The sequence below is a fragment of the Doryrhamphus excisus genome, chromosome 7 (genome assembly GCF_030265055.1).
Source record: "Doryrhamphus excisus isolate RoL2022-K1 chromosome 7, RoL_Dexc_1.0, whole genome shotgun sequence".
Classification (NCBI taxonomy): domain Eukaryota; kingdom Metazoa; phylum Chordata; class Actinopteri; order Syngnathiformes; family Syngnathidae; genus Doryrhamphus; species Doryrhamphus excisus.
Window position 1 is genome coordinate 16503115 of NC_080472.1, and position 22718 is coordinate 16525832.

General features: G+C 43.1%; 2 protein-coding genes across 5 annotated transcripts; both read right to left on the minus strand.

The window, feature by feature from the left end:
• Window positions 1-306: 306 nt before the first annotated feature.
• Window positions 307-13712, minus strand: LOC131132132 (ubiquitin carboxyl-terminal hydrolase 15-like). Of its 3 annotated transcripts, XM_058077447.1 has the most exons (22): window positions 13581-13712; window positions 12820-12947; window positions 12456-12586; window positions 11043-11169; window positions 10814-10959; window positions 9658-9719; window positions 9293-9382; window positions 6653-6800; window positions 6310-6483; window positions 6072-6230; window positions 5777-6001; window positions 5617-5700; window positions 4724-4818; window positions 4419-4607; window positions 4186-4304; window positions 3821-4105; window positions 3670-3740; window positions 3482-3597; window positions 3257-3406; window positions 3083-3186; window positions 2885-2973; window positions 307-2490 (listed from the first exon to the last, which is right to left on the minus strand). In XM_058077447.1, the coding sequence occupies exons 1-22, from the start codon at window positions 13667-13669 to the stop codon at window positions 2176-2178; spliced, it is 3096 nt and encodes a 1031-aa protein (XP_057933430.1). In that variant the 5' UTR covers window positions 13670-13712; the 3' UTR covers window positions 307-2175. The 3 variants fall into 3 exon arrangements, with proteins under 3 accessions (XP_057933430.1, XP_057933431.1, XP_057933433.1); XM_058077448.1 differs by lacking the exon at window positions 9293-9382; XM_058077450.1 differs by lacking the exons at window positions 9293-9382; window positions 9658-9719; window positions 10814-10959; ... (2 more) ...; window positions 12820-12947; window positions 13581-13712 and adding an exon at window positions 6961-9244.
• A 756-nt stretch (window positions 13713-14468) lies between these two features.
• Window positions 14469-22040, minus strand: LOC131131858 (sodium- and chloride-dependent GABA transporter 2-like). 2 transcript variants are annotated; one of them, XM_058076828.1, is made up of 15 exons: window positions 21872-22040; window positions 21614-21808; window positions 20986-21120; window positions 19407-19547; window positions 19245-19332; window positions 19021-19153; window positions 18798-18932; window positions 17293-17396; window positions 17104-17228; window positions 16915-17027; window positions 16711-16848; window positions 15304-15406; window positions 15123-15223; window positions 14860-15030; window positions 14469-14787 (listed from the first exon to the last, which is right to left on the minus strand). In XM_058076828.1, the coding sequence occupies exons 1-15, from the start codon at window positions 21876-21878 to the stop codon at window positions 14638-14640; spliced, it is 1839 nt and encodes a 612-aa protein (XP_057932811.1). In that variant the 5' UTR covers window positions 21879-22040; the 3' UTR covers window positions 14469-14637. The 2 variants fall into 2 exon arrangements, with proteins under 2 accessions (XP_057932811.1, XP_057932812.1); XM_058076829.1 differs by lacking the exons at window positions 20986-21120; window positions 21614-21808; window positions 21872-22040 and adding an exon at window positions 19740-19846.
• Window positions 22041-22718: the final 678 nt, after the last annotated feature.

The window sequence follows — 22718 nt, forward strand, 5'->3', positions numbered from 1 at the left end:
GAATATTTCGACGGACAAGACTCACCCAAGTCGAAATTCCTGTCATATTTTGTTGTCTTCTACTCCTTGACTCACAGATGTGACTCCACTTCTCGTAAGCCTTTCACTATTTTAACAAACAGCAAACAGGACAGAACAGGCAATAATAATCCCAGTAGGATTAAACAAGTCAGTTTAAGTGTAAAGTGAGGTCATACTTAATACTTTGAAATAATACTATGTAAGTGAAAGTAGTGAAGGCTATTTAGAACTCTACCTTTAAGGATAAACAACAGAACACCCCACACAGGTGAAGAAAACTCCCTAAAAGCTTGACACAACTTTATTGAAGATTGTGTATAAATACACATGCACATTTCAAATGTAAACCCAAGTGAACTCAAGTGCAGCCAAAACCTGGAAACCCCTATCATGCAAGGATGCCTGGATTTTTTTTGTACAAAAAAGTCCCCAAAACAACATCCTTTATTTTAAAAAAAAAAAAAAAAAAAAAAAAGATATTCCCTCCCTGACAAGAACAGGCTTTTCTAACTAATATTCACGAGGTCACCCCCACCCTTTCCATTCCTAATAATCCCACTCTTGTCAAGGTTGTAAATATATTGTTTCCTTATTAAATGCTTACATATAAATAAATAAAATTTATCAAATGTGCACTCACAGAGTGAACTCTTATATACAGTACGGTATAGGTCTATTATAGCAGTCATATCTCACTCATTCAGGTGTGGGAGGGGGTGAATCCGCCAAAAAAAGTGAGGCAAAGCACGGAGATGCCTTGGAGATGCGGCATGTTGCACACATCGAAAAGAGCCTCACTCCACCATGGAGAATAAATGCATCACTGATGGAGGAATATCCTGCAACAATCTGCCACTTGATCACAATCCCATGTGTTGAAAAGGCTTTTTATGTTTTCTTTTTAAGGTGGAGTCACCCCTAGCCGTAACCCCCCATCCTCGGAGCACAAGCATTCAGCATCCAGCTAGAGTCAAAAGGCGAGAGAAGCCATCAGCATCACATTCAACCATCCGGAGAAAGCAAAACAAGGGTGGCGCGATTAAGAATTAAAAAAAAAAAAAGGCATCAATCACATACATCTGGTCAGTGCTCACCGCGCATACATTCTGGCCCTCCTGCACATTACAAGAAAAGGGGAGATTATGTGGCTGTGATATGACAAGCATAGCTTCCAGATTATTATGAACATTCAAGTGTGTTGGAAGGGGTCATGCAAGAGAGAGAAAAAAGATGAAGAGTTAAGGCTGAGGTGATCCGGACAAGATGTGACATCAGAGAAACCACACCTTCGAGGTTGGGACGCAGGCTGTGGAATTCACTGCACACGAAGTTGATTTAAGACACCATTTCGACTCAATTCCGTGTATTTCTGACACAGCAACTAACTCTCACTCTCGGTTTCAAAAAGGTAGTGTAGCTGGAAGCCTCCCTCCATGCTGTTTATTTGCGTTTGGGAGTGCAGATGGCCAACAGAGGGCGCCATAGACGGCTGGCCGTGAGCTCATGGAAGCTTACGCAAACAAGGTCACAGCAAGAGGAGCAAAGCTCTAAAAGTTTGGCATTTCATACTTTAAAAAAAAAAAAAAAAGCAATAGAAAATCTGGCATCCAAGTTGAAGTTGCGCGTGGCCTGCATCGATGAAGGCAGCTTCCTACACTTTGTGTTGTTCATCAGAGAAAGTCACATCACATTCATCTCTGAGCTAGACTGCAGTGTGTGGCAATAACAACAAAAGCAAAACGTGGATAAGTCGGTGATTGTGCGGTTCAAAATGCGTCAGCGCACATACTGTTCAGTGTTTAAAATATGTACAAACTCAAAGATACTAAAATGATAACTTTCTCTCAGAGATATAAAAGACTCACAACGCAAACTGCTCTGATGTAGCCTCAGAATCAAAGCCTTCCTAAAGTTTCCTTTAGAAACAAAAATGTAACTGGTAATACACGCACGCACACACAAACAGTGATTCAGCCACAGGGGGAGGGCCCTGAATTCTCCACGTACCACTAATGCCACGCCCACATTGACACCGGTTAGGTCCGAACCACCCGGCTGGGTCTGTTGGCGCCCGCTTGCCATGCTGTGTGTCCATATGGCTTTGGATGGAAAGATCCCTCTTTCTCGCTCTGATTGTTTATGCCCTCGCTTCTGTCAGTTGGCGCTCATGGTGACATCTCGACTGGGCACCTCCTCCTCTTCCTGTTCTGGCTCATTGTCATTCTTCCTGCACTTGTTCTCATTCGGGTCTTCGCTTTGTGCGGCGGTGGCGGCGGGAGCGCCGGCAGGAGAAGAAGAGCAGGCGCTTCGTCGCTCTTCGTTTTCCTCCTCCTCATCGTCGTCGTCTGCTTCTTCTTCTTCCTCTTCCTCCTCCTCGTTATCCTCCTCTTTCTCACAGTCGAGCGCAAAGTATCCCGTGCCTTTTACCGTGTCCTGGCGCTGGTAGAAGAGTACGTAGCCCGCTTTGGACTGGACATGAGCACAGAGAAACCATGAGGAAATAACCACCAACTCACATTAAGGTGGCTTTTCTATGAACCCTCCATTTAGAAATGTGTTACACTTGCAAAACTTGCAGTGTGCTCAGCTTAAGTGGAACTTCATGGCATGGCTCTACAAACATGATTTACTGCCTGGACTACACGCCAGTGTATTGTGGAATCTTGGCCCTTTAGTTATGCTGAGCTAGCATTTTTCACCGATGATGTGCATCCAAGACCATTGAAATGAGAATAACTTAAATAGTCAAGTAGACACACTTTTAGGATCATTTAATTACGTCAATACTATTAATTTAACGTCAAAACTATTAAGTGTTTGTGTTTTTTGATGACTAACATTGGACAGTAATAAGCACACTCACCACTATTTGATCTTCACTGGCAGGCGACACGCTGCTGTCATCAAAGTTGTACCACTTTCCGTCATCTGTGTTCTTAGCGTAAGCAGTATCTAAGCCAGGCAAGATTTTAAAAACAAACATTAAAAACCACAATTATTCCAAAGTGACACATGCAATAATGCTGGAATTAATTGGTCTTATTCTACTATCAACTCTTACAGTGGCCTCCCCCCATGCCGCCATAGTGGTTGGACACAGCGATCAGGTCGTAAAGACACGGTCCGCTGTTGGGGTTGATCAGAAACTCCGACATGTCCAGATTGCTGCGGGAAGGACACGTAAGAAAGGTGAGTGACTCGGAAAGGACGACGCCACTTAAAACGGTTTGTGCACCTTAGTGGGAAGTCAACGAGGGAGTCGAGTTTATCCCTCATGTAGCGGCTGTAGGAGAATCTCTTCAGGTGGACCACCAGCACCGGCGGCAAAGACCAAAGGTCCAGTTTCTTGGTGGCCTGTTGGTGCTGCTTACAGTTTGGACAGTACCTGCAGACATTGGTCATCATGCTGTACTGACTGAGTACTGGGTGTCTATCAGCTGATTTAAAGCAGACAACATACCAAGGGTCCTCGGCTCCCAGTTTCTCCTTTGTAGTGAACAGTTCAATGCAGTCTTTCAGCTTGAAGAAGGCTTTCTTCTGAGGCTTGTAGTCCATGCTCTCATGCTTGTCAAAGTCCTGTTTTAAAAACACCCAATACCCTGAAGAGGACATATTGTATACTTATAAGAGAAGTGCTGCTGGTTTTACCTCAACAACTGTGTCGTCAAAGTACTTCTTCTTCATCTCGGGCTCCCAGTCCAAAGAAAGATAAGAACGATCTACAAGAGAATGACAAAAAGGATTGATGAATTGATTCGCTAATGTGAAGAAGAACATCCAAGAACATGTGAATACCGACCACTGAGCCGCAAGTGTCCCTCATCAAAGCGGATCTGCCGTGTGTCGTCCGTGATGAGGGAGAAGTCCGTCTTTCCCATGTTGTTCAGCTGGAATGTGAAAAGTCTCTTTCTGTTGTGCCCGGTGGTGGTCTGCTGGCCTTTGGTGGAGTTCTGCGGGGCGACCATGCCGTTCTCCAGCTCGTTATCTCCGCCCACAGAGTCCTCTGACTGACTGTTGTCGTTCTCCGAGGGGAGCTCTTGATCCTGACTGGACTCATCGTCCTGCTCGTCAGTCTCCATCTCACCTGAAGTAAGATGGAAGAACCAGTTAAAGAAATATTAGTGTTTCACGTGTTTAGGTGGAGTGAGTAGGTGATGCACTGACTTGGCGACCCCTCCTCCAGGAGGCCATTAGTAGTGTTGCCATTGACAGTGTGTGGTTTGGTGGACTGACTCTCTTCGCAGTCATCTTCATCTTCCTCGACAGACGATCTCACAAATCGGCTGCAGAAAACACAGGCCCCTTTTTATTCAAAGTAACTCCTGAGCGGCAGCATTAAAATGCAGTTCATGGACTAGTTTATGTTTATTATCCTTGCTGGTGTAGTAATAACCCACCATAGGCGAATTAGCAGCATGTTGTAGAGTTTGTCCTCGCTGAGCGTCCTGGGAACGGCGATGAGGAAAGGCAATCCGAACAGCGGCGTGCTGGTGTGGTTGTATCCCGACTGTTTATACTTTTCCCTCAGGTGCACAGGGATGACGACGTGGTCCGTGTCCTCCACCCGATTCACCGCTAACTCAAAGCTACAAAGAGGTAAAATGCTCCTAAGTCACTTTGAAAGACCTACAGTAGCAACTAAACAACACTTGTGCAAGGAAATGTATGGAGGCTGATGATAGGATAAAAACATAGTACTTACACGTAGATGTCATCTCTCTCCATGATGCTGCTGAGATTGTCATTGGTGGCGAAGATCCGATGAAAACGGTGGCTGTAGATGTCTGTTACAATCATCTGAAGGGAACCCAAGAGCCCACATGTGGAGAGTTGAAACAAGGGCCGAGGAACAATGCTTTCGTTTTTTGGTGCAGAGTCAGGGGATTTGCTTCCACTTTTGCTAACTTTGCAAAATGAGTCAACATTTTTCTTAACTTCTCAGGGAATAATGCCTGAATCCTAATGGCAAATTTGGATGGGTAAGTTTGGTGCCAAATTAGGATTGTTCAGCCTTGGCAGAGGTCTGACTTTCTGGTTCAATAACAAAAAGGACAAAAACATCACCCCGTTTGACGTTGACGCTGTATGACCAAGGACACTTTAAATGATTAAATGTCTGTCAGTGGAAAAGGTCAGCATTTTAATGTAATAGTGCTTAAGGAGAAGGAGCTGACTGTAAAGTCATACTAGAGCCCGACCCATTATGACGTATCCCAGATTAATCAACATCAGCCAATATGTAAACCATATATTAACTTTTTATTTCTGCACAGAGCTTTAGTCGCTCCATTCCTGTGTGTCTCTGTGCTGCACACTGCCCGAGTACCACCTGCCCCCCCCCAAATACACAAACACACAGACTAGTGAGGTGCAGCGCTTCCTTGTCTCACTCGCACAACAAGAGAAACAGCATTTTTAAGTCAGGAACTGCATTTTTTGCACCATGATAAGCTGTGACTTTGTAGAACAATATCACACTACACTTCAGTGCCCCATGAGAATAATATGCACGTTTCCGCAAGGAGTTTTATTACTTTTCAATAGCTAGTAAATATGACTAATTAGTCTATATGCATCGCCCAATCTAGTCCTTACCTTCTCAGCAGGAAGCCCGGACAGGATGGAGAGGGAGGTACACAGGTCAGAGATGGAGCCCACCTTTGGCACGGTTAGTTTGTACTGAAAAAAAAAAGTTGTCTATAAGACCAAGTCAGGACTATATGAGGAGGAGACTCTCCCTGGTAGTGACTGTTACCTGTGTGGGTTTGGCCAGGGGGTCCAACCTGACTAGATAAACCTCCAGTGTGCGCTCCTTCTTCATGGGCAAAGGCAGTGTCAAGTAGCAGAAAGGATCAAAAGTCACCGAGACCTTGGCGCACACAGGACACACCAAGGTGGACTTAAACAGACCATGAAAGATGTCCACAATTATGGAGTCGTTCCTCTTAATGTGGTTCTCCCAAGCTTCCTCTGCCACCACCTGTCAGCAAAACCATATTAATACATTGTCAATACTCCCACAGCTAGAACGAAATCCGTCTTCCAAGCACCTTATCAGGCCGGCCGTTGGCATCTTTTAGCTGTATGTAAGGCTTCTTCCTAATCCGGTTCAAGTCCTCGTGAAGACCATCCAGAAGAAAAGCCAGCAGTTCATGAGAGTCTTGCTGCTGGTAGCCTGAGAATTGAGGGGCGAAGCGGCCCACCTGTGTCTAAAGAACACAGATGTCAAGGTACTAAACAAGAAAAAAAACACAATTTTAACCAAACTTTTTTATGTAGACATTTAACCTTGAAAGGCCTTGGGGTAACGTAGCTGCACTTGCAGGACCACAGCTGCTTGATAAGCTCAGCATAGGCTTTGGCAATCTCTCCCTTCATGCCCAGTGGGTTGTCTGCATTCAGCTCACTGGTGTACTTGTCTTTGAGGAAGTAGTCCGTGAGGGGAGGGATATTACTTAAACACTGAGGACACAGGAACAGCAGAGGACAATGTTAATTACACAGTGGATTCCAGCTTAATTTATAATTGAAGAGTCAGACTCTCCTTTTCTTAGACATCATTCTTGTAGTTTCATCAGGTCATCTCTCAACATTTTAGATTAAAGTCTGTCCTTGTAGAGTATTTTATTACCTGCACGGCAGAGTTCATGAAGCAGGTATTTCCCAGGTTCGACAGTCCACACAGGCCCGGACGCTCACTTTGCCTACTCTGCTCTGAGTAGTCATAGCTGTTACTGTAGGAGTGGTAGGATGGTAGGCTATAGGTCGAATTCTTCACACTGCAATCAAGAAGACAAGTGAAACAGTTGATTAGTTTGCTGAATGGCTAAGAGCTCCAAAAAGGTCATGAACACAGAGACAAATATTGTTATGTCTATGTATTACGCAGGTCTCTAAAATGGCCAATGCTGTTAACTCGGCCTGCAGCAAGCAGCAGACCTCTGAGGGGGCTGCGAGGCAGCGTTGGCCGTTTCCTGCTCCCACTGGTCAAGAGAAACCGCCGGGATGGTGGCGGAGGCACTGGCCTCACAGTTCAGCACGCGGTGGTCCACCCTTCGGCTGTCCAGCTCCACCGCTTCAGACCTCAGGCACCACCAGCAACACAGGAGCATGACATCTCAGCCCCGCCCCGGCCCATGCCGGCCTGCATGTCTCTACAAAACTGAACGATCGGCAGCCTGGGTTGAGATTGGTTTCAAGTCCGGGGCATGCAAATCCTGGCGTTTAGAAGCCAGGCAAAGTAGAGATCCATTCTTAATGGTACTCCAGCACAGACCAGTGGCAGTCCAGTTTGAATATGGTCCAGGACAGTCTGACTGTCAGGTTTACCACAAGATCACTCGAAAACAACACTTGAAACTAATCATCTACATCTTCAGCAGCACCTGCTTGTTATCTTGCCATCCTATCCGCTCCACTCGTGCAGTCCTGTCCTATACTAGTGTCCTCTAGCCCAGGTCTCCTAGACCTCCCTCTGGCCTGCCTGCTGCTGCTGCTGCCGCCGCTCTACGGCTACCAGCAGATATTTATAGCAGCGGCAAGGATGCTCAAGAGTACTGCTAGTGAAGCAAGAGGTGCACAGGGAGAGAGAGGGAGAGAGAGAAAGAGGGGGCAAGAGGCAGAGGAGGGGACAGTACAAGAGGGTGGGGGTAAGAGAGGGAGGGGGCTCTGACGGAGGAGAAACAAGATGGGGTTGGATGGAAGCAGCCGATGGGACTGCATCCAGCTGAGGCTGCAGTATTCACAAGCCTCGCTGTAAATGTACATTGATGCATGTTGGTACACGCAATATCTGTCTATCTATTACGTTCCCACATTTTGGCACTCCCTCTTACACGCTCTTTAATATGCCATAGTCGACTCAAGGAGGGCTTTTAAAGGGGTGGGGGCAAGTGTGTCTGAATAAATCAACTTATACCAAAGAAAGTGCATTTTTATGACACTGGCTGCTGATGTGTGGGTACAGGCAAGAGAAGAGGAAAGTAGATGAGGAGTATTGTGAAGGTCACTTGCCTGCGAGAACGTATGCATGGCAATGAGCTGGCAGGAGAAGGGGAGAGCGAAGAAGAGTGAGGGGATGTTGCCTTAAATGACAGTGACACTGCTGTTACACAGCATTGTAACCACAATAAACTGACAGCTCCAAAAATGAAAAAAGTGCTATGCAATGCGGGGCCATTACATATGAAAAAAAAAAAAAAAAAGATGAGACATGCATAATTTAGATGAAACAATGGCGCTGGCACGGCAGTGAATCAAGGACCGAAGAGCTACTGCGAGTATAAACTCAAAATCCTCAAAGTCAGACAACGATGCCGCTGGTATCAATGAATGCATGTAAGAACACCTCACTTCTTTATGCATTTAAGAGTTAGATGCTAGAAATAACAACCATTGCATGCAGCAAAACACATGGAAGGTGAAAAGGAGGGGACAGTAGAGGAGACAGCTCCACCCTCAGACAAGCAGTGCTCTCTCTCTAGCGGCGGGCTGACGTAGGCTCTATCACTTTAACTGCTAACTACTCAGGTTAAAAAGACCCAAAAATGCATGGTTAACTATAAAGTACCTCACCGGGCATCTTTCAATTTTTATGATATACAGCATATCCCTGGACTGTGAAGGGTGTCTTTTAAAAGTGCCACCTGGTTCCTGTAATGTAGCTTTCACTTGGCTGTATGAAATCAATGTATGGCCACAATGTTGACATGTTCTCTGACATTTTTTTTTAAATAAAAATGCTTTTTTTAATGCAAATTTCCCCACTGAGGGACGAATAAAGGCATATCTTATCTTTTTTCCCTGTAATTATTGTATTGATACTTGAATAACAGCAATATTCATAAGTTGCAGCTACCTACTACAGGGGTCCCTAAGGTGGACGCAGCTGTATGCACGCATTAGGATGAAATCAAGAAACTGTGCCACACTGTATGTGGGCTATTAACTGACACAGATAAACGCTGACTAAGACACCTTGAGGCACCGGGAGGCAACTAGCAGAGAGCACTGCTGTCTCCTGATTCCAAAGAAATCAATCACACTTGCCTTGCTGTCACCTCAAACAATTGAAACTGCATCCTTAAGCAATTCGCTTTCAGCCCCGAATCCACAGCCAGAGACGAACCGGCTCGAGTTAGATTGGATATTCAAAAAGTCTTCATTCATAGTGGTAGAATTTAGGAGGAACATGCGCAATAAAATAGTTTTCGGTAGGTCCATCTCTGGCTGTTGGCGCCCGTGCCCACCCCTTCAGCTACTCAAGCCTTACTTCCTGCTGTTGAAGCTGCTGTTATGATTGTTTGAGAGAGATGAAGGCGAGATCTTTGGCAAAGCAGAGAGATTGGAAGCACCAGATGACCTTCAAAAAGATAAGAAATCAGAATAGATCATGAGTTAGCGTAGAGCAAACAGGCAGGCCGCTGCAGAAAGGAGTCAAACAAACTGAAAACTGAGATGAATTCAAAATAAAGTGGTATGTCATAGAGGGGAATGAGCATATGTTGTAGCCAGTGTAGACATTTTCTATATATTGCAGTGATCTAGCATCCCAAGGTTTCATCACTAGTGGCTGGCAGACTGCTTGTTAAAGTACTTTGCCACAAATACAACAATGTAAGCCACGTCTGTTCTCACTTGGGTGCGTCTGAGCCTCGGGGCCATGTGCCATCCTCATTCTTCTGCTCTATTACGAGAACCTGCAGGAGACATCACAAAGGAAAAGCTGAGGCGGCGGAAAGAGAGGGCCTCTTGCTGCTATTGCTAATGTGAAGACGGATGGATGAACGTTTCGGCGAGCATTCACTAATGCAAGTGTATGTAAAATGAAAACATCCAATCAGTTCAAATCCAACACAAATGTAAGACAAGCTACCTGGGCAAGTGATACATATTTTCACCAAGCTACATTACTCAAGATACGGGTACTCCACGGTTTTCGATGTGCTGTGTGTGTTTCAAGGCGCTCCCATGAATTAATCCAAAATGAATCCATAACTGCACTAGTTACAGTGCATGCTGACAAAAGAATAGACAGCCAGTGTGTCCTTGGAAGTGAAAATGAACATCATAAAAGGGTCAAAGACAGGAGACACACCCATCAATGTTGGCCGCTCTTATGGTCACGATGGGGACGGATGTCGCACTCATCATTAAGATTAAAATTATTGGATGCTAATGAATGATAGAGGGGTCATGGATTCTGTGCGCTGTTACAAGGAGATCTGGGAGGAGGGGAGAAGGTTACCCTGGGAAAGTATTTTTCAGCCAACCACAGGGAGAAAAGTAGTTGTTCACTTTGTTTTTATATGTGCTTTGTGTGTTCTGTGTACATTGTGAGTGACTATTTACATAGAGGTGTCCCGATACAACTTTTTCACTTCCAATAGAGATATCAAATTGATATCAGCACGAATAAAACACCTTTGATGACTTAATTTTATGAAGTTTCCCGCTGCTTCACATGCCCCATAAGTAATATTAAACTCACCCGGGTTCTGTGTCTACATGGGAAACTTGTACATGACAAATGTTGTACTCAGCTGCAAAGTCTTTTTCCGACTTTTAGATGCAGGCCGATATAATCAGATACCTGTTTTGTTTTTTTTTGCTGATATCAGCCCATTATATTGATATCAATATCACAACAAAGCACCTTTAACTTTAGGTATAAGTTCAGATATATAAGGCAGTCTCGGAATGGAACTTGGTCATAACCCGAGGACCACCTGTATACTTTATTGTGATAAAATAGGGTACTGTTCTTGTGTAATGAGTAGAAAAAGCTCCTTACCTGTCCTTGATAGAGGCCAGCATCTTGGATGGTGCTGTCGGGTTTGTTGAGAGGCTCAAACGTGTTGCTCATGTACCTATTCCAAAGTCTGGTTTCCTTTTCATCTGGGATGCTGAACAGTTTCCGCATCTCCTTCTCTATTAGATCTACAATAGAGAAATGAAATATGAATATAACTTGTCCAAATGTATGGGTTATGGGAAAAAGTGTTTTTGTCAGTGAGACTTGCCTATTGTGTCAGCTTTACTAAAGCGCCTGGTGATCACATTGTCCATGTTGCTGTCCTCGCATAGCTTTAGCTCGGTCAGGTACACCTCAACCTTGCAGTGCTTCACAAACATACCTTGCTCGACCACCTTATGAAGACACAAGGATAGGACCACATATTAAATGCTAAAGAATTACAATACACAGTGGGTGTATGTTTAATCGTGGTGCATGTCTAGCTGCACAAATTAAAGCGGTTGTCATGATAAGATTCCATAACGTTGACAAGTCCATTCTTTCAGGCCAAGTACATCAGATGGTAAAGTCCACAGTATTTGCACTATATAGCAAATAATTCATGTTTGTAGGTTTAAGTTTGACGCAATGGCGGCCACTCAGCTGACAGTCAAGAGTGGAGGGCCCAAATTAGCAGCACCTTGTGGAAACAGCTGAGGGGTCCCGGCCTATTTATTTCAACACTGCACAGCTCCGACACACACACACGCATTCATATTCGCACACAACTTCACAAATGTCCATGAGAAATCCAATAGTCATGCACACGCAGCTCATATTCAGCCCCCCGTTTCCCCCTCCCTATCCCAAACCTAAGATCCCCAGTGGGCCAACGTGTCCGTGAGCTAAGAGGAAAAGTCGTTGCCAAGCAGAATTCCACAAATCAGAGCCGAGCCAAAACCTTTCATCCCTCCCACCTCCCTTCCCGGTGACATAATCAATCTGCCTCTCTCAGTATGACCTCAGCGGGCCTTCATCCACTTAAAAAAAAAAAGGACGATCATTCCGCCGGTGTTAGCAATCAAACAAGAACGGAGCGTGAATCCCTGTGACTATAGTCCTCTTTAACACGTGTGTAGTCCACCCACACACGCCATCCTAACACTCCACCCCAAAGAAATCAGTGTGACGACTCCACAGGAAGAAAGGAGCGATAGATCAAAAACATGATGATAAACCTCCTGCATGTTGTGTCTCGCAGCTCGCTCCATTAGCTTTTCCGTCATGCAGCACGTCGCCTGAAAATAGAAACCCTTTGGCCACCTGATACGTCCCAGCGCATACATGGCAAAATGGGAGGGTCAATGGGTGAGGAGGGTGGAGGAGTTTGGGGGGTGCAACACTTCGCGGCGGCCATGATACAATGACTCGCCAATTGTGTGGGTTAAGTAGACTTGCCTCATTTTACCTCAAAATAACACATAAGTACATACCAATGAATATCTGCCATGACAGGGGTATCACATTTACATATTTACAATAGCAGTCCATGCATTGTGTGCACAATTACAAATAATTAGCTTAACGCTACCCAAAACAGACACGCAAAGCTTGATTCCACAAGTCTTGCAAGTAATCACAACCACTATGTGCTTCTCCCCATCCACTCATGCTATTCTCAGAATGGCCGAGCACTTACCTTGCGCGCAATTGGCTCCTGGCCCTCCATCAGCCCATACCAGCTGACGAGCTTATTCCAGCCGTCCGTCGGCACAAGGATGTAGTCCAGCTCATCAATGAGATGTTCCTTGATAGCCAGAACATCCCTATCTACAGGTACAAAGGAGGAAAAAGAGGTAAGCATGACTCACAAAGCCGGCAAGTGGTTCAACAATGAGTATCTCCCGCAGCGTAAAACAAACAGAAGGTATGCTGGAGAGCTTTCTATGAACCCTTGTAAAAACAACAATGTTGTTTTGTACTCTCTTTGTGGCTATTTGCCAGAATGATGTAGCTATTCTCGCCCCCCCTGTCTAAGTAAGTGTGTAAACAACAATTCTTACCTCTGAGAAGACCAGCGTTATCAACTGGTCCAGGGTAGACATGCTGGTCCCCCATTTGATATTTGTCCCAGCTGTCAAATCCCACATATTTCTTCCACTGTTTGAACCACTGACTGTCTACCAAGTACCTGCAGCAACAACAAAAAGTCATATTTTAGAGTTTAAATAAGTTCTAACAATGTTTTCAACACTACATGCATAGAATGTGTTTGGTTGATAATAGTTCTGCCCATGTAGAATGGAGACGATTGCAATGCGATGCTACCTCAACATATAAGATGTAAACATCAGTGGTTAAAACGGCACTGTTAACGCACATTTGAGGTCGGGTTGCTCAACGTGTGGCCAGCTGGCTCTCTGATTTTGACAGGTGCTTCTTTTTCAGACTCCGCCCTAAAGAAGCCGACGTATGAACCCACTGACAGTTCGGTACGCTAGCCAAATAGCTCCTAGCTATCTTGCACGATCATCGCAAATGACATGGTACTTATTTAATTCATAAAATTCGAAGCTGTAAAATAATACAGGAGGGATTAACACAGTTACAAATAAACAATGTGACGTAAAAGGATGCACGTTTGGTCAAAAGTAGTGTCTAACTGAACCGACGATAACTGACACACACGCTAGCTAGCTCGAAGCTAACTGTCAACACGGCCCGTAAGCGCCACTTTCCACAAGCTTCATGACGTTGACAGTCGCTGCCGAGACAAGTGACGGTCAAGCTGCACTTGTCCAAAAGGTTCAAACTCAAGTCTCACCAAGTGTCCCCCTTTTTTAGTTGCGTTTTCATTAGTGCCGCGACCTCTCCTCTCTGGGTTTCCAGATCGGCCGCTCCTCCTTCCGCCATCTTTCCTCAGTCATCCCCGGGTGCATGATGGGAAAAAGGGAGGGCGTCTCGAGGGCACGTTGTGCGTGACACGGCAGTGACGTAGAAACTGTCAGCCAATCATAAGTCAGCAATGACACTCAAGCTGACAAGAGTAATTTTTGCACAAGTTATGAATGACGAATTAGGATGTTTTTTTAATCTAAAAATATATTTTTTTAAGAAACAAGACTAATAATGCTTGTTTTTATTGGCAGAAATACACTGGAGAAATCAGCAGTGAACAGTGTATTTGGTACCTGGGCCTTCAGTGGGGAATTAACCAGCCAGAATTATTTTGACAGACACTGTGAGGGTCAGTATATATATAATAAATTCATACAATTTCATGGAACAAATACTACAATTTAAGTTGTAAATGTAGGCCATCCTTTTGCTCAGTGTCCACATGCATGGCACCACATATTTTGACCAATTACACGCAGCCATAACAGAAAAATAGATCAGGGGAAAAAAGCTGGCTTGTTCACTTCAAAGAGCCAGCTCGAGCCGAAATGACGCTCTGCCTGCATCCTTTGATTTTTCAGTATGTGCCCCATGGACACCCGTGCTTTAGCAGATCAGATATGCCGTGTCTTCAGGATTTTTCCCTCGTGGGGACTTGTAAATACAGCTAAAGTGCTTGTCAAAGCTACTGAGCATAGTAAAAGTGCTTCCTTGTCGGATTTTACACCTTTATTTAAAAACAGACATACAGATTTCCTTATACAGACAATTTGTTACAGTAAAAATAAGAAACTGATACATTAGTAGTTCTACAACTAGAGCAGTAATATTGCATATTTTGTCAAATAGTTCACCTTAAAATAAAAATAAATTTTATTGCGTAAATACAACAATCACTCATGATAGCACAATAATATGATACAAATATGGCTTCTGGGTCATATTAAAACCTTCCAAGAAGTGCATATTGGAATTCTGCTACCTCATAAGTTGGAGTCTTGCTCCAAAACAGGATGGTAGCCAATTTTATTCCTGACGGTTTCTTCCTCTGGAGCAAAAATGGCCAGCAACCTCTCCTGCTCCCTCTTTGTTTTGGGCAAATCCTCTGATGGTGTGATGAGCAGCCGGATGCGCTGTGGAAAAGACAAACACATGTATTTTGAAAGCTGATACACTGATACATATGAATACATGATGTGTATTACCTCTCTGAATGTTCCTTGTGTGGTACTGATCTTGTACGCCATCCAAAGAGGGATGCAAACCATGGAGGAGAGAGCTAGCAGCCAGCCAATCACATAGCCCCACCATGGGTACACATACTCATTGTTGTATTTTAGGGGAGTGTATTTAATAAGGGAGAATGCAAATGTACCCTGTTAGGATAAATGTGTTAATATCAAAAAACTCATACTGTATTTTGTGCAATCTCCTCCAAACTTCTCATGAGAAGACGTTTAAAACTCACAATGCAGGTCGCTGGGGTGAAGAACAACCAGCAGTATTTAATATAAGGGCCGGGACGGTAGCCGATCATGTCTTCGATGTTGTCATAAAAGCGATCAGCACCTGGAGAAACAGAGTCGAGATATTTTTTGCAACAATTAATATACAGTACAAAAGCACTTCCTGTTTAATGACCGACTTACCGTAGACCCAAGCAATGCAGACGGTCTCAAAGAGGCCCATGAAAAGAAGACACATGCCACTGGCGGCATAGTAATCGAACAGCTGGAAGACGTACATGCCACCCTGGAAGAATCAACAGCGACACTTCATGTAGTATTTCTTTTTATCCATCCATACATTTTCTATACCCCTTATCATCACTAGGCTTTCAGGGGTATGCTGGAGCCTATCCCAGCTGTCTTCGGGCGAGAGGCGAGGTACACCCTGGACTGGTGGCCAGCCAATCACAGGGCACATATAGACAAACAACCATTCACACTCACATTCATACCTATGGACAATTTGGAGTCTCCCCTGACGCAAGACAGGATATACAGTATTTTTTCATGATCAAGAATTATAGCACACTTGAAACACCCTCTAAACCAGGGGGTGCAAATATTTGACTTGTGGGCCGCATTGAGTTAACAAAATTGTCCGGGGGGCCAGAACATATATTTGACACACACAATTTTATGCTTAGAATTTTCCTCGAGGGGCTGCACGGCGCTCTAGTGGTTAGCGTGCAGACCTCACAGTTAGGAGACCCGAGTTCAATCTCACCCTCGGCCATCTCTGTGTGGAGTTTGCATGTTCTGCCCGTGCATGCGTGGGTTTTCTCCGGGTACTCCGGTTTCCTCCCACATTCCAAAAACATGCTAGGTTAATTGGCGACTCCAAATTGTCCATAGGTATGAATGTGAGTGTGAATGGTTGTTTGTCTATATGTGCCCTGTGATTGGCTGGCCACCAGTCCAGGGTGTACCCCGCCTCTCGCTCGAAAACAGCTGGGATAGGCTCCAGCACCCCGGCGACCCTCGTGAGGATAAGCGGTAGAAAATGGATGAATGAATGAATTTTCCTTGAATTATTTGTGCTAGAATACTGACACTTGGGGGCATGATACCTGGCCTGATACCAGACAAACCATGGAATAACCTCTAATTGTGTTATAGTTTATAAAGTGTTATATTCTCGTGTCCCTTTTTTCAGGAGCACTTTAAACATTAGACCACATCAAACTATGTAATTTCATTTCACAGTTTTGTTGTTGTTTTTTTTTTACAAAAAAAAACTCAATAAAATCAGACTTGCAAGTCATGTTGCCAGTTTGTATGTTAAAAGTTGAAATACTTAGAAAGCAACTGGCGGGCTGGATTCAAACGCTTGGTGGGCCGCAATGGCCCCCGGGCCATAGTTTGCCCACCCCTGCTCTAAACAATGCTGATCAGCGCAGCAATAGCATTCAAAAGCCATGTACTGGCCCTTTAATGGGCAAGCAACTGAGACCAGAGATCCAAATACTGTGTCTGTATACAAGAAATGAACTAATTCCATACCAAAGACGTAGCAGTTGAGCTTAGTGTATTTGTGAGTCCAACACCAACCTCCATGAGCATGACGAGGCCCACTAGGAAGGAGATGAAGACCACACCCAGGAGGAAGAGCTCCCTGCGGTTCTTACGGCGGAACACGGCAGGGTACATGTCGACGATGGCGGTCACGAGGCTCTCCACACATACAAACTAACGTAGAGGCAGTGTAATCATTACAGGATCATCATTCATTCATAGAGTGTATTCCGTACCCACCTGACTGTCCAGCCCTAAGAAAACAATCATGATGAAGAAAAGAGCGGCCCATAGAGGCGAGAAGGGCATCATGGACACGGCGCGAGGATAAGCAATGAAAGCTAGACCAGGACCTGCGAGATAAAAGTAGAAAAAATCTCAACAGAAGTCATGAATGAAATATCGTGGACTAGCCGTGTCGGGCCTTACCTGACTCGGCCACCTCTGAGATGGGAACATTCTGTTCATAAGACATGAAACCCAGAATGGAGAAGATGGCAAATCCGGCTACAAAGCTGGTGCCACTGTTCAGAAAGCAAAGCGACAGGCAATCCCTGCAAGGCATAACACAGGAAGTTGACTTGCTGTTCATCAGGTGTGCAGAATCAACACAAGTACCTGTAGCAGTTGTTGTTGTATCGGTTGTAGCTGCCCAGCGCTGTGAGCGACCCTAAGCAAATAGCATAGGAGAAGAAGATCTGGGTCCCAGCATCCATCCATACCTTCAAAAGGAGTCATAGGCGAAATCTCATTTCAAATATATATATTTAAGAAAACAATCAATTATTATATATTCAGTATTTATTCATTCATTCCATCATCAAAATGATACAATTACTGTATAAAAGCAGCAACGACGAGCATACACGTGACATGTAAGGGTTGTATGATCCACAGGAATTTACCGTTGATGTATAATCAGTAACATGCAAGGGAGATGATGGTGAAATAAATACTCATTAACAAAACTTCGACATTGCAGCCTCCCTGTTTCAGAGCAAACTGGGAGGTCTGATCTGCAATCTGTGGTCCTGTTTACAGTCCGAGCAGAGTCCTTGCGGTTCCTGCTTCTTTTTACACAACACAGATGGACCCAGCAGGACCCCGCTAGGAACCGTGGGAGGCCTGCACCTTGTGCATCAGTGCCAACAGGGGACAGAACACCAATTGGTTCTCATTTGGGGAAGAACCTGAGAGGCTAAACCTTAACCAAAAACGTGGACCCAGGCCTCACAAATGACCTTTAACCTTTATGAAAGCTGGTATAGCTGCTAATGTAATTTGGGATGGCTCCTCACCGATTCTTCAGGTCCGATACAGATACTTCCATGTTGTATTTCTGCTCAATAAATAAGAATTTTCCTATTCTGTTTTTTTTGTTTTCTGAATATTGGTTATATGTAAGGGCTGCACGGCGGACGAGTGGTTAGCACGCAGGCCTCACAGCTAGGAGACCCGAGTTCAATTCCCCCCTAGGATATCTCTGTGTGGAGTTTGCATGTTCTCGCCGTGCATGCGTGGGGTTACTTGCTAGGTAACATGCTAGGTTAATTGGTGACTCCAAATTGTCCATAGGTATGAATGTGAGTGTGAATGGTTGTTTGTCTATATGTGCCCTGTGATTGGCTGGTGACCAGTCAAGGGTGTACCCTGCCTCTCGCCCGAAGACAGCTGGGACAGCACCCCCCTCGAACCTTATGAGGATAAGCGGTAGAAAATGAATGAATTTTATTTTTGTCAACAGGCATTGTCTGAGGCAGCTATGAAAAGGTGTGACTTTATTTTTCGTCAATTTATGACTTTATTATCATAATTACTTCCTTCTCGTAAATTTATGAATATTTTCTTGTAAATGTACTATTTTATTGTCACAAATTTACAACTTTAATTTCAAAATCTTATTATTTTAAACTAATAATTTTAGATTATTTTCTTCAATGGGGCCCGAATTCCATTCCTGTAAGTTTTCTTATGGTAATTATGACTTTATTGTTATGACATAACTTTTTCCTCAACCCAATTTTCCAAAAATAAAACTTTATTTATTGTTTTGTTTCGACATGAATGGCCCTCGGGCCGCACTTTTGGCACCGTTGATACACAGTAGCATGATATTTTGGTACCTGTGGGTCTGACAGGCGTCCCAAATCAGGATAGAGGTAAAACTGGATGCCGATCCCTGCACCAGGCAGAGTGAGCCCTCGCACCAGCAGCACAATAAGCATCAAATATGGGAAGGTTGCAGTGAAATAGACAACCTGTATCGACACAAAATGACTGTCCGTCAACCTCAAACTTTTTTTCACTTGAGAGGCATTGAATGTGGTTTTTTTGACTGCCACCCACCTTTCCTGTGGACTTCACCCCCTTCCAGATGCAGAAGTAGCACATGACCCATGCGATGAACAGACACACAGCCAGATCCCAGTTGAGCGAGCCCATATGGTCGATGCCCGGCGAGATCCTCAGCGCTCGTCTCCTGTTGGGACCCAAGACAGTCATGTGTACTGGCCCTCCACACCAACATGTGCCTGACACTTGATGCATGGTCACAGTCACACAGAACTCACTCCCAGAACTCCATGACGGGAGAGGTGGCATTAGAGAAGATTGTTTGGTTGGTAGAGGTGTTTCTCCGCTGAAACTCCAAACAGTTTTCTGGACAAGTAAAGTACAAAGAGTTTTTTTTCTTTTTTTCCTAAAAAAAATAAATAAACAAAATCGCAGAGTACCTGTGTTCCATGAGTTGTTGCAGGAAGACCAAGGTAGATCCCAGGAGAAGGAGAAGGAGAGATAGAACATCCCCCAAGCCAGGACCACAATATAGTAGAAGTTCAGCAAAGTCACAATCACTTGTGTGCCGTAGCCAAGACCTGAATAATAAATAAGAAAAAGAATATAAACAGTCATCAAGATAAATAATTGCTTTGTGGGTTTTTTTTTTAAATACAGTGTTCCCTCGTTTATGGCATAACCCGCAATAAGTGAAATTCAACTAGCCAAAGTAGCCAACTTCATTTTTTCCAATTATATATTTTTCAATGTTTTAAACACCGTCACCATACACTTTATACATCCTGACGCCATTCTGCTGCACTGTAGCGTTTTTGTATCCTAAACATAGTGCTGCTGTACTCCCGTTGCAGCCATTCGCCTTCTAAACGAAGGTCCAATTACAAGCTAGCAAGCAAGCAAGCTAGTGATGACACGTGCAGGAGTCAACACAGGGCAGCATAAGAATATTGATTGGCAGTGGTCTACAGCCAATCAGAATGCAGAAAACAATACAGTGGGAAAAGAGAGACAAACATAACTGCCCACAATGCTGTTTTTCTTAAAGAGACAGGCTCAACCTGTAATAGTGTTCACATACTGTAATAAAGAAAATATATTTCATATAGATATGTATATATAACATGTACAACACAACAACTGTTGAATAAGAATCAATAAAAATATTATTTTCATTTATAGCAATAAATATTATAACATAATTCTATTTAGATATATTTAATTGTTTTGTTTATTTAAGGTAACTATGTTAACTCATTGCCTGGGAAAGCAACACTAAAGAAATGACGTACGGTTCCTTATGCCTACTTACAGAAAATATGAACTGGAAATGGTCATATGTAAAATAGTATTATGATACTTTTCGTCTTCATTTAATTTTTGCTTGTTTTTTTCAAAAATTTGTGAAGGTAGTGAATCATTTAAATACAAATTCATCGGAAAATAATAAAAATAGTAAAAATATTTCATACTGATATGCCACGATCACATAGTTGAGTTCATATATTTGACATGATGTCTACTATGACTAGATTTAGCTCATTGGCTGTGAGAAATGGTGTGGTTGTACGTGCTGGGTTAATTTTAAGCACCCACTCAAGTTACCAAATGTATTTCCTGAGTTCATTTTTTTAAATCATAAAAATGTATACATAAGCTCAAACAATTATTGCTGTTTTACATGTTTTATGTTTTCTTTTTTTATATTTTTTTAAAGAGAAAAACATGATTGTATTTAAACATTTTGCATTGTTTTTAATAGCAATATAAGAATGTCATACATAATGTTAGTGACATAAATAAATCATAATACCTAAAAAAAATAATGTAAAAAATATTAAAATAATAATGACATTCAATAAAATAATCATATTAAGAATATATTACAACTACGGATCAGATTTTTTTGAAAACCAATATTGTTAAAATGCTGCAAACAATACCAACATTTCACCACAAGAGATATGTCATGTATATCGGTTCCTTGGTTCCTTGCCTATAAAATAAGCATCATAGTACCTTCAAACAAGGGGCTGATCTTTCTCCAGCAGGTTATCCCTCCCTCGCTGGTGTACTGCCCCAACGCCGTCTCCAGGAAGAAGACAGGAACGCCGCAGGCAAACAGGAAGATGAGATATGGGATGAGGAAGGCCCCTGCGCAGAGGAGGAATATTCCTTGTTAAGACTTTTTTACTTATTTTTTGTGTTAACTTTGATATTTCACCTTAAAAGTGGTTTCTTTTGTCCATTTTTGTATTGCTGTAAAAATCCTTCTCATAACCGAGCAAATATAAAACGTCAAATTCCAAAATGTATATGAACATTTAACAAACAAACAAACATTTTCCGTCGTCTTGTTTTCCCCCAATGGGTGCCTCTGTGGGGACAGCTGCTGCAAGCGAGGAGCAACAACAGCTGTCTGACCCCTCTCGGCTCTGACCTTTGACCCCGTCCCCGATGGAGGTGGAGAGAGGAGAACCACCACATGCTGTTTCAAGACCCAGAAATGGACGTTTCTTTTTTCTAACCAGGCTGCAGTCGTTGACCAACATATAGCGTGTCACTTCTCTCATGAAAACATTGCGGCGGTTCCCGTAAGAAATACGATGAATTAGCGATGAGGAAAAAAACCCCAAAAACTTCTCACCGCCTCCGTTTTTGTAGCAGAGGTACGGGAAACGCCACATATTTCCCAGGCCGATGATGGATCCGGCAACGGAGAGGATGAACTCCACCTTGTTGCTCCACTGTCCCCTCTCTTCCATCTTCTCCTCTGAGGCAGGCAGCGGGTCCAGGGCTTGGATGGTGGCGCCATTCTGAAGGCCCGCTTTGGCAGCGTCGCCTTGGGATAAAATAGAGGAGAAAAGTGGGATTTGAATTTGACAACAATATTAGATGTCCTTACCTTTCATTGCACTTCCTCTCGTGTGTCTCACACCTGTGCTTCCAGCAGGGAATTTTGCGGTAAATGCTCAGGTTTTAGAATTTGTGCTGTGAGAGAAGTGGGTGGGTGCGTGGGAGGGATGGGTGGTCGGAGGCGGGGGCTTTAAAAATGCTCAACATAGGCCAGCCTCCACTGTCTGTACTGTTATGTGAAAGAGCAAAGTGCATCAATTGACTGTACTGGACCACCTTAGTTGGAGAAATATTACATTTTTAATACTATAATGCAAATATAATACAAAAAAATAAAATATTGAATAATTAAAAACATTATTTTATAGTATTACACTAGTTATAACTAAGAAAAGAAGCAATATTTGTCAAAATAAAACAAAAAATACTTTAAAATAATTACAAAATTATAAAAAAAATTGTAGCATTATTATAGTATAAAATTTATTATATTATTGTATTGTGTATGTATGTATGGAAATGAAAAAAACATTTTTAATTTGTAAAAAACAAAAAAACACAAAAATAATTCCATTTGTTAAAAAAAATTAGTAATATATTGCAATAAAATGTATCATACTTTTAATTATAGCTAAGAACTTTGTACATTTTTAATACAAAATAAAACATGTAATTGAAAGTTTAAAAAAAGTAAAAGTACATGAACATCGGAACAAGTGTTAACCTAATTACTGTGGATGCCACTCTCTCTCTGCTGGTCATTACGGAGTTTAATCAGTTAGATGAAAGCGGCTGAAGCGAGTTTGCACCAGAGTTTACTGGTGCAATTACTGGTAATTACAAAATTATTTAAAATATTTTTGTATCATTATTATAGTATAAAATGTATTATATTA

Bases quoted from the DNA above. Each gene is read 5' to 3' on its own strand.
- LOC131131858 (XM_058076828.1), bottom strand. The intron at 19,333-19,406 runs GTACTCTGCGAT...TTACTTGTCCAG, and splicing joins CAACAACTCATGGAACACAG to AAAACTGTTTGGAGTTTCAG. The intron at 14,788-14,859 runs GTAATACACATC...TCTTTTCCACAG, and splicing joins CACAAGGAACATTCAGAGAG to CGCATCCGGCTGCTCATCAC.
- LOC131132132 (XM_058077447.1), bottom strand. From the start codon at position 13,669: ATGGCGGAAGGAGGAGCGGCCGATCTGGAAACCCAGAGAGGAGAGGTC. The intron at 11,170-12,455 runs GTAAGTGCTCGG...TGTCTTCATAAG, and splicing joins AGGAGCCAATTGCGCGCAAG to GTGGTCGAGCAAGGTATGTT. The intron at 4,819-5,616 runs GTAAGGACTAGA...GGTTCCCTTCAG, and splicing joins CCGGGCTTCCTGCTGAGAAG to ATGATTGTAACAGACATCTA.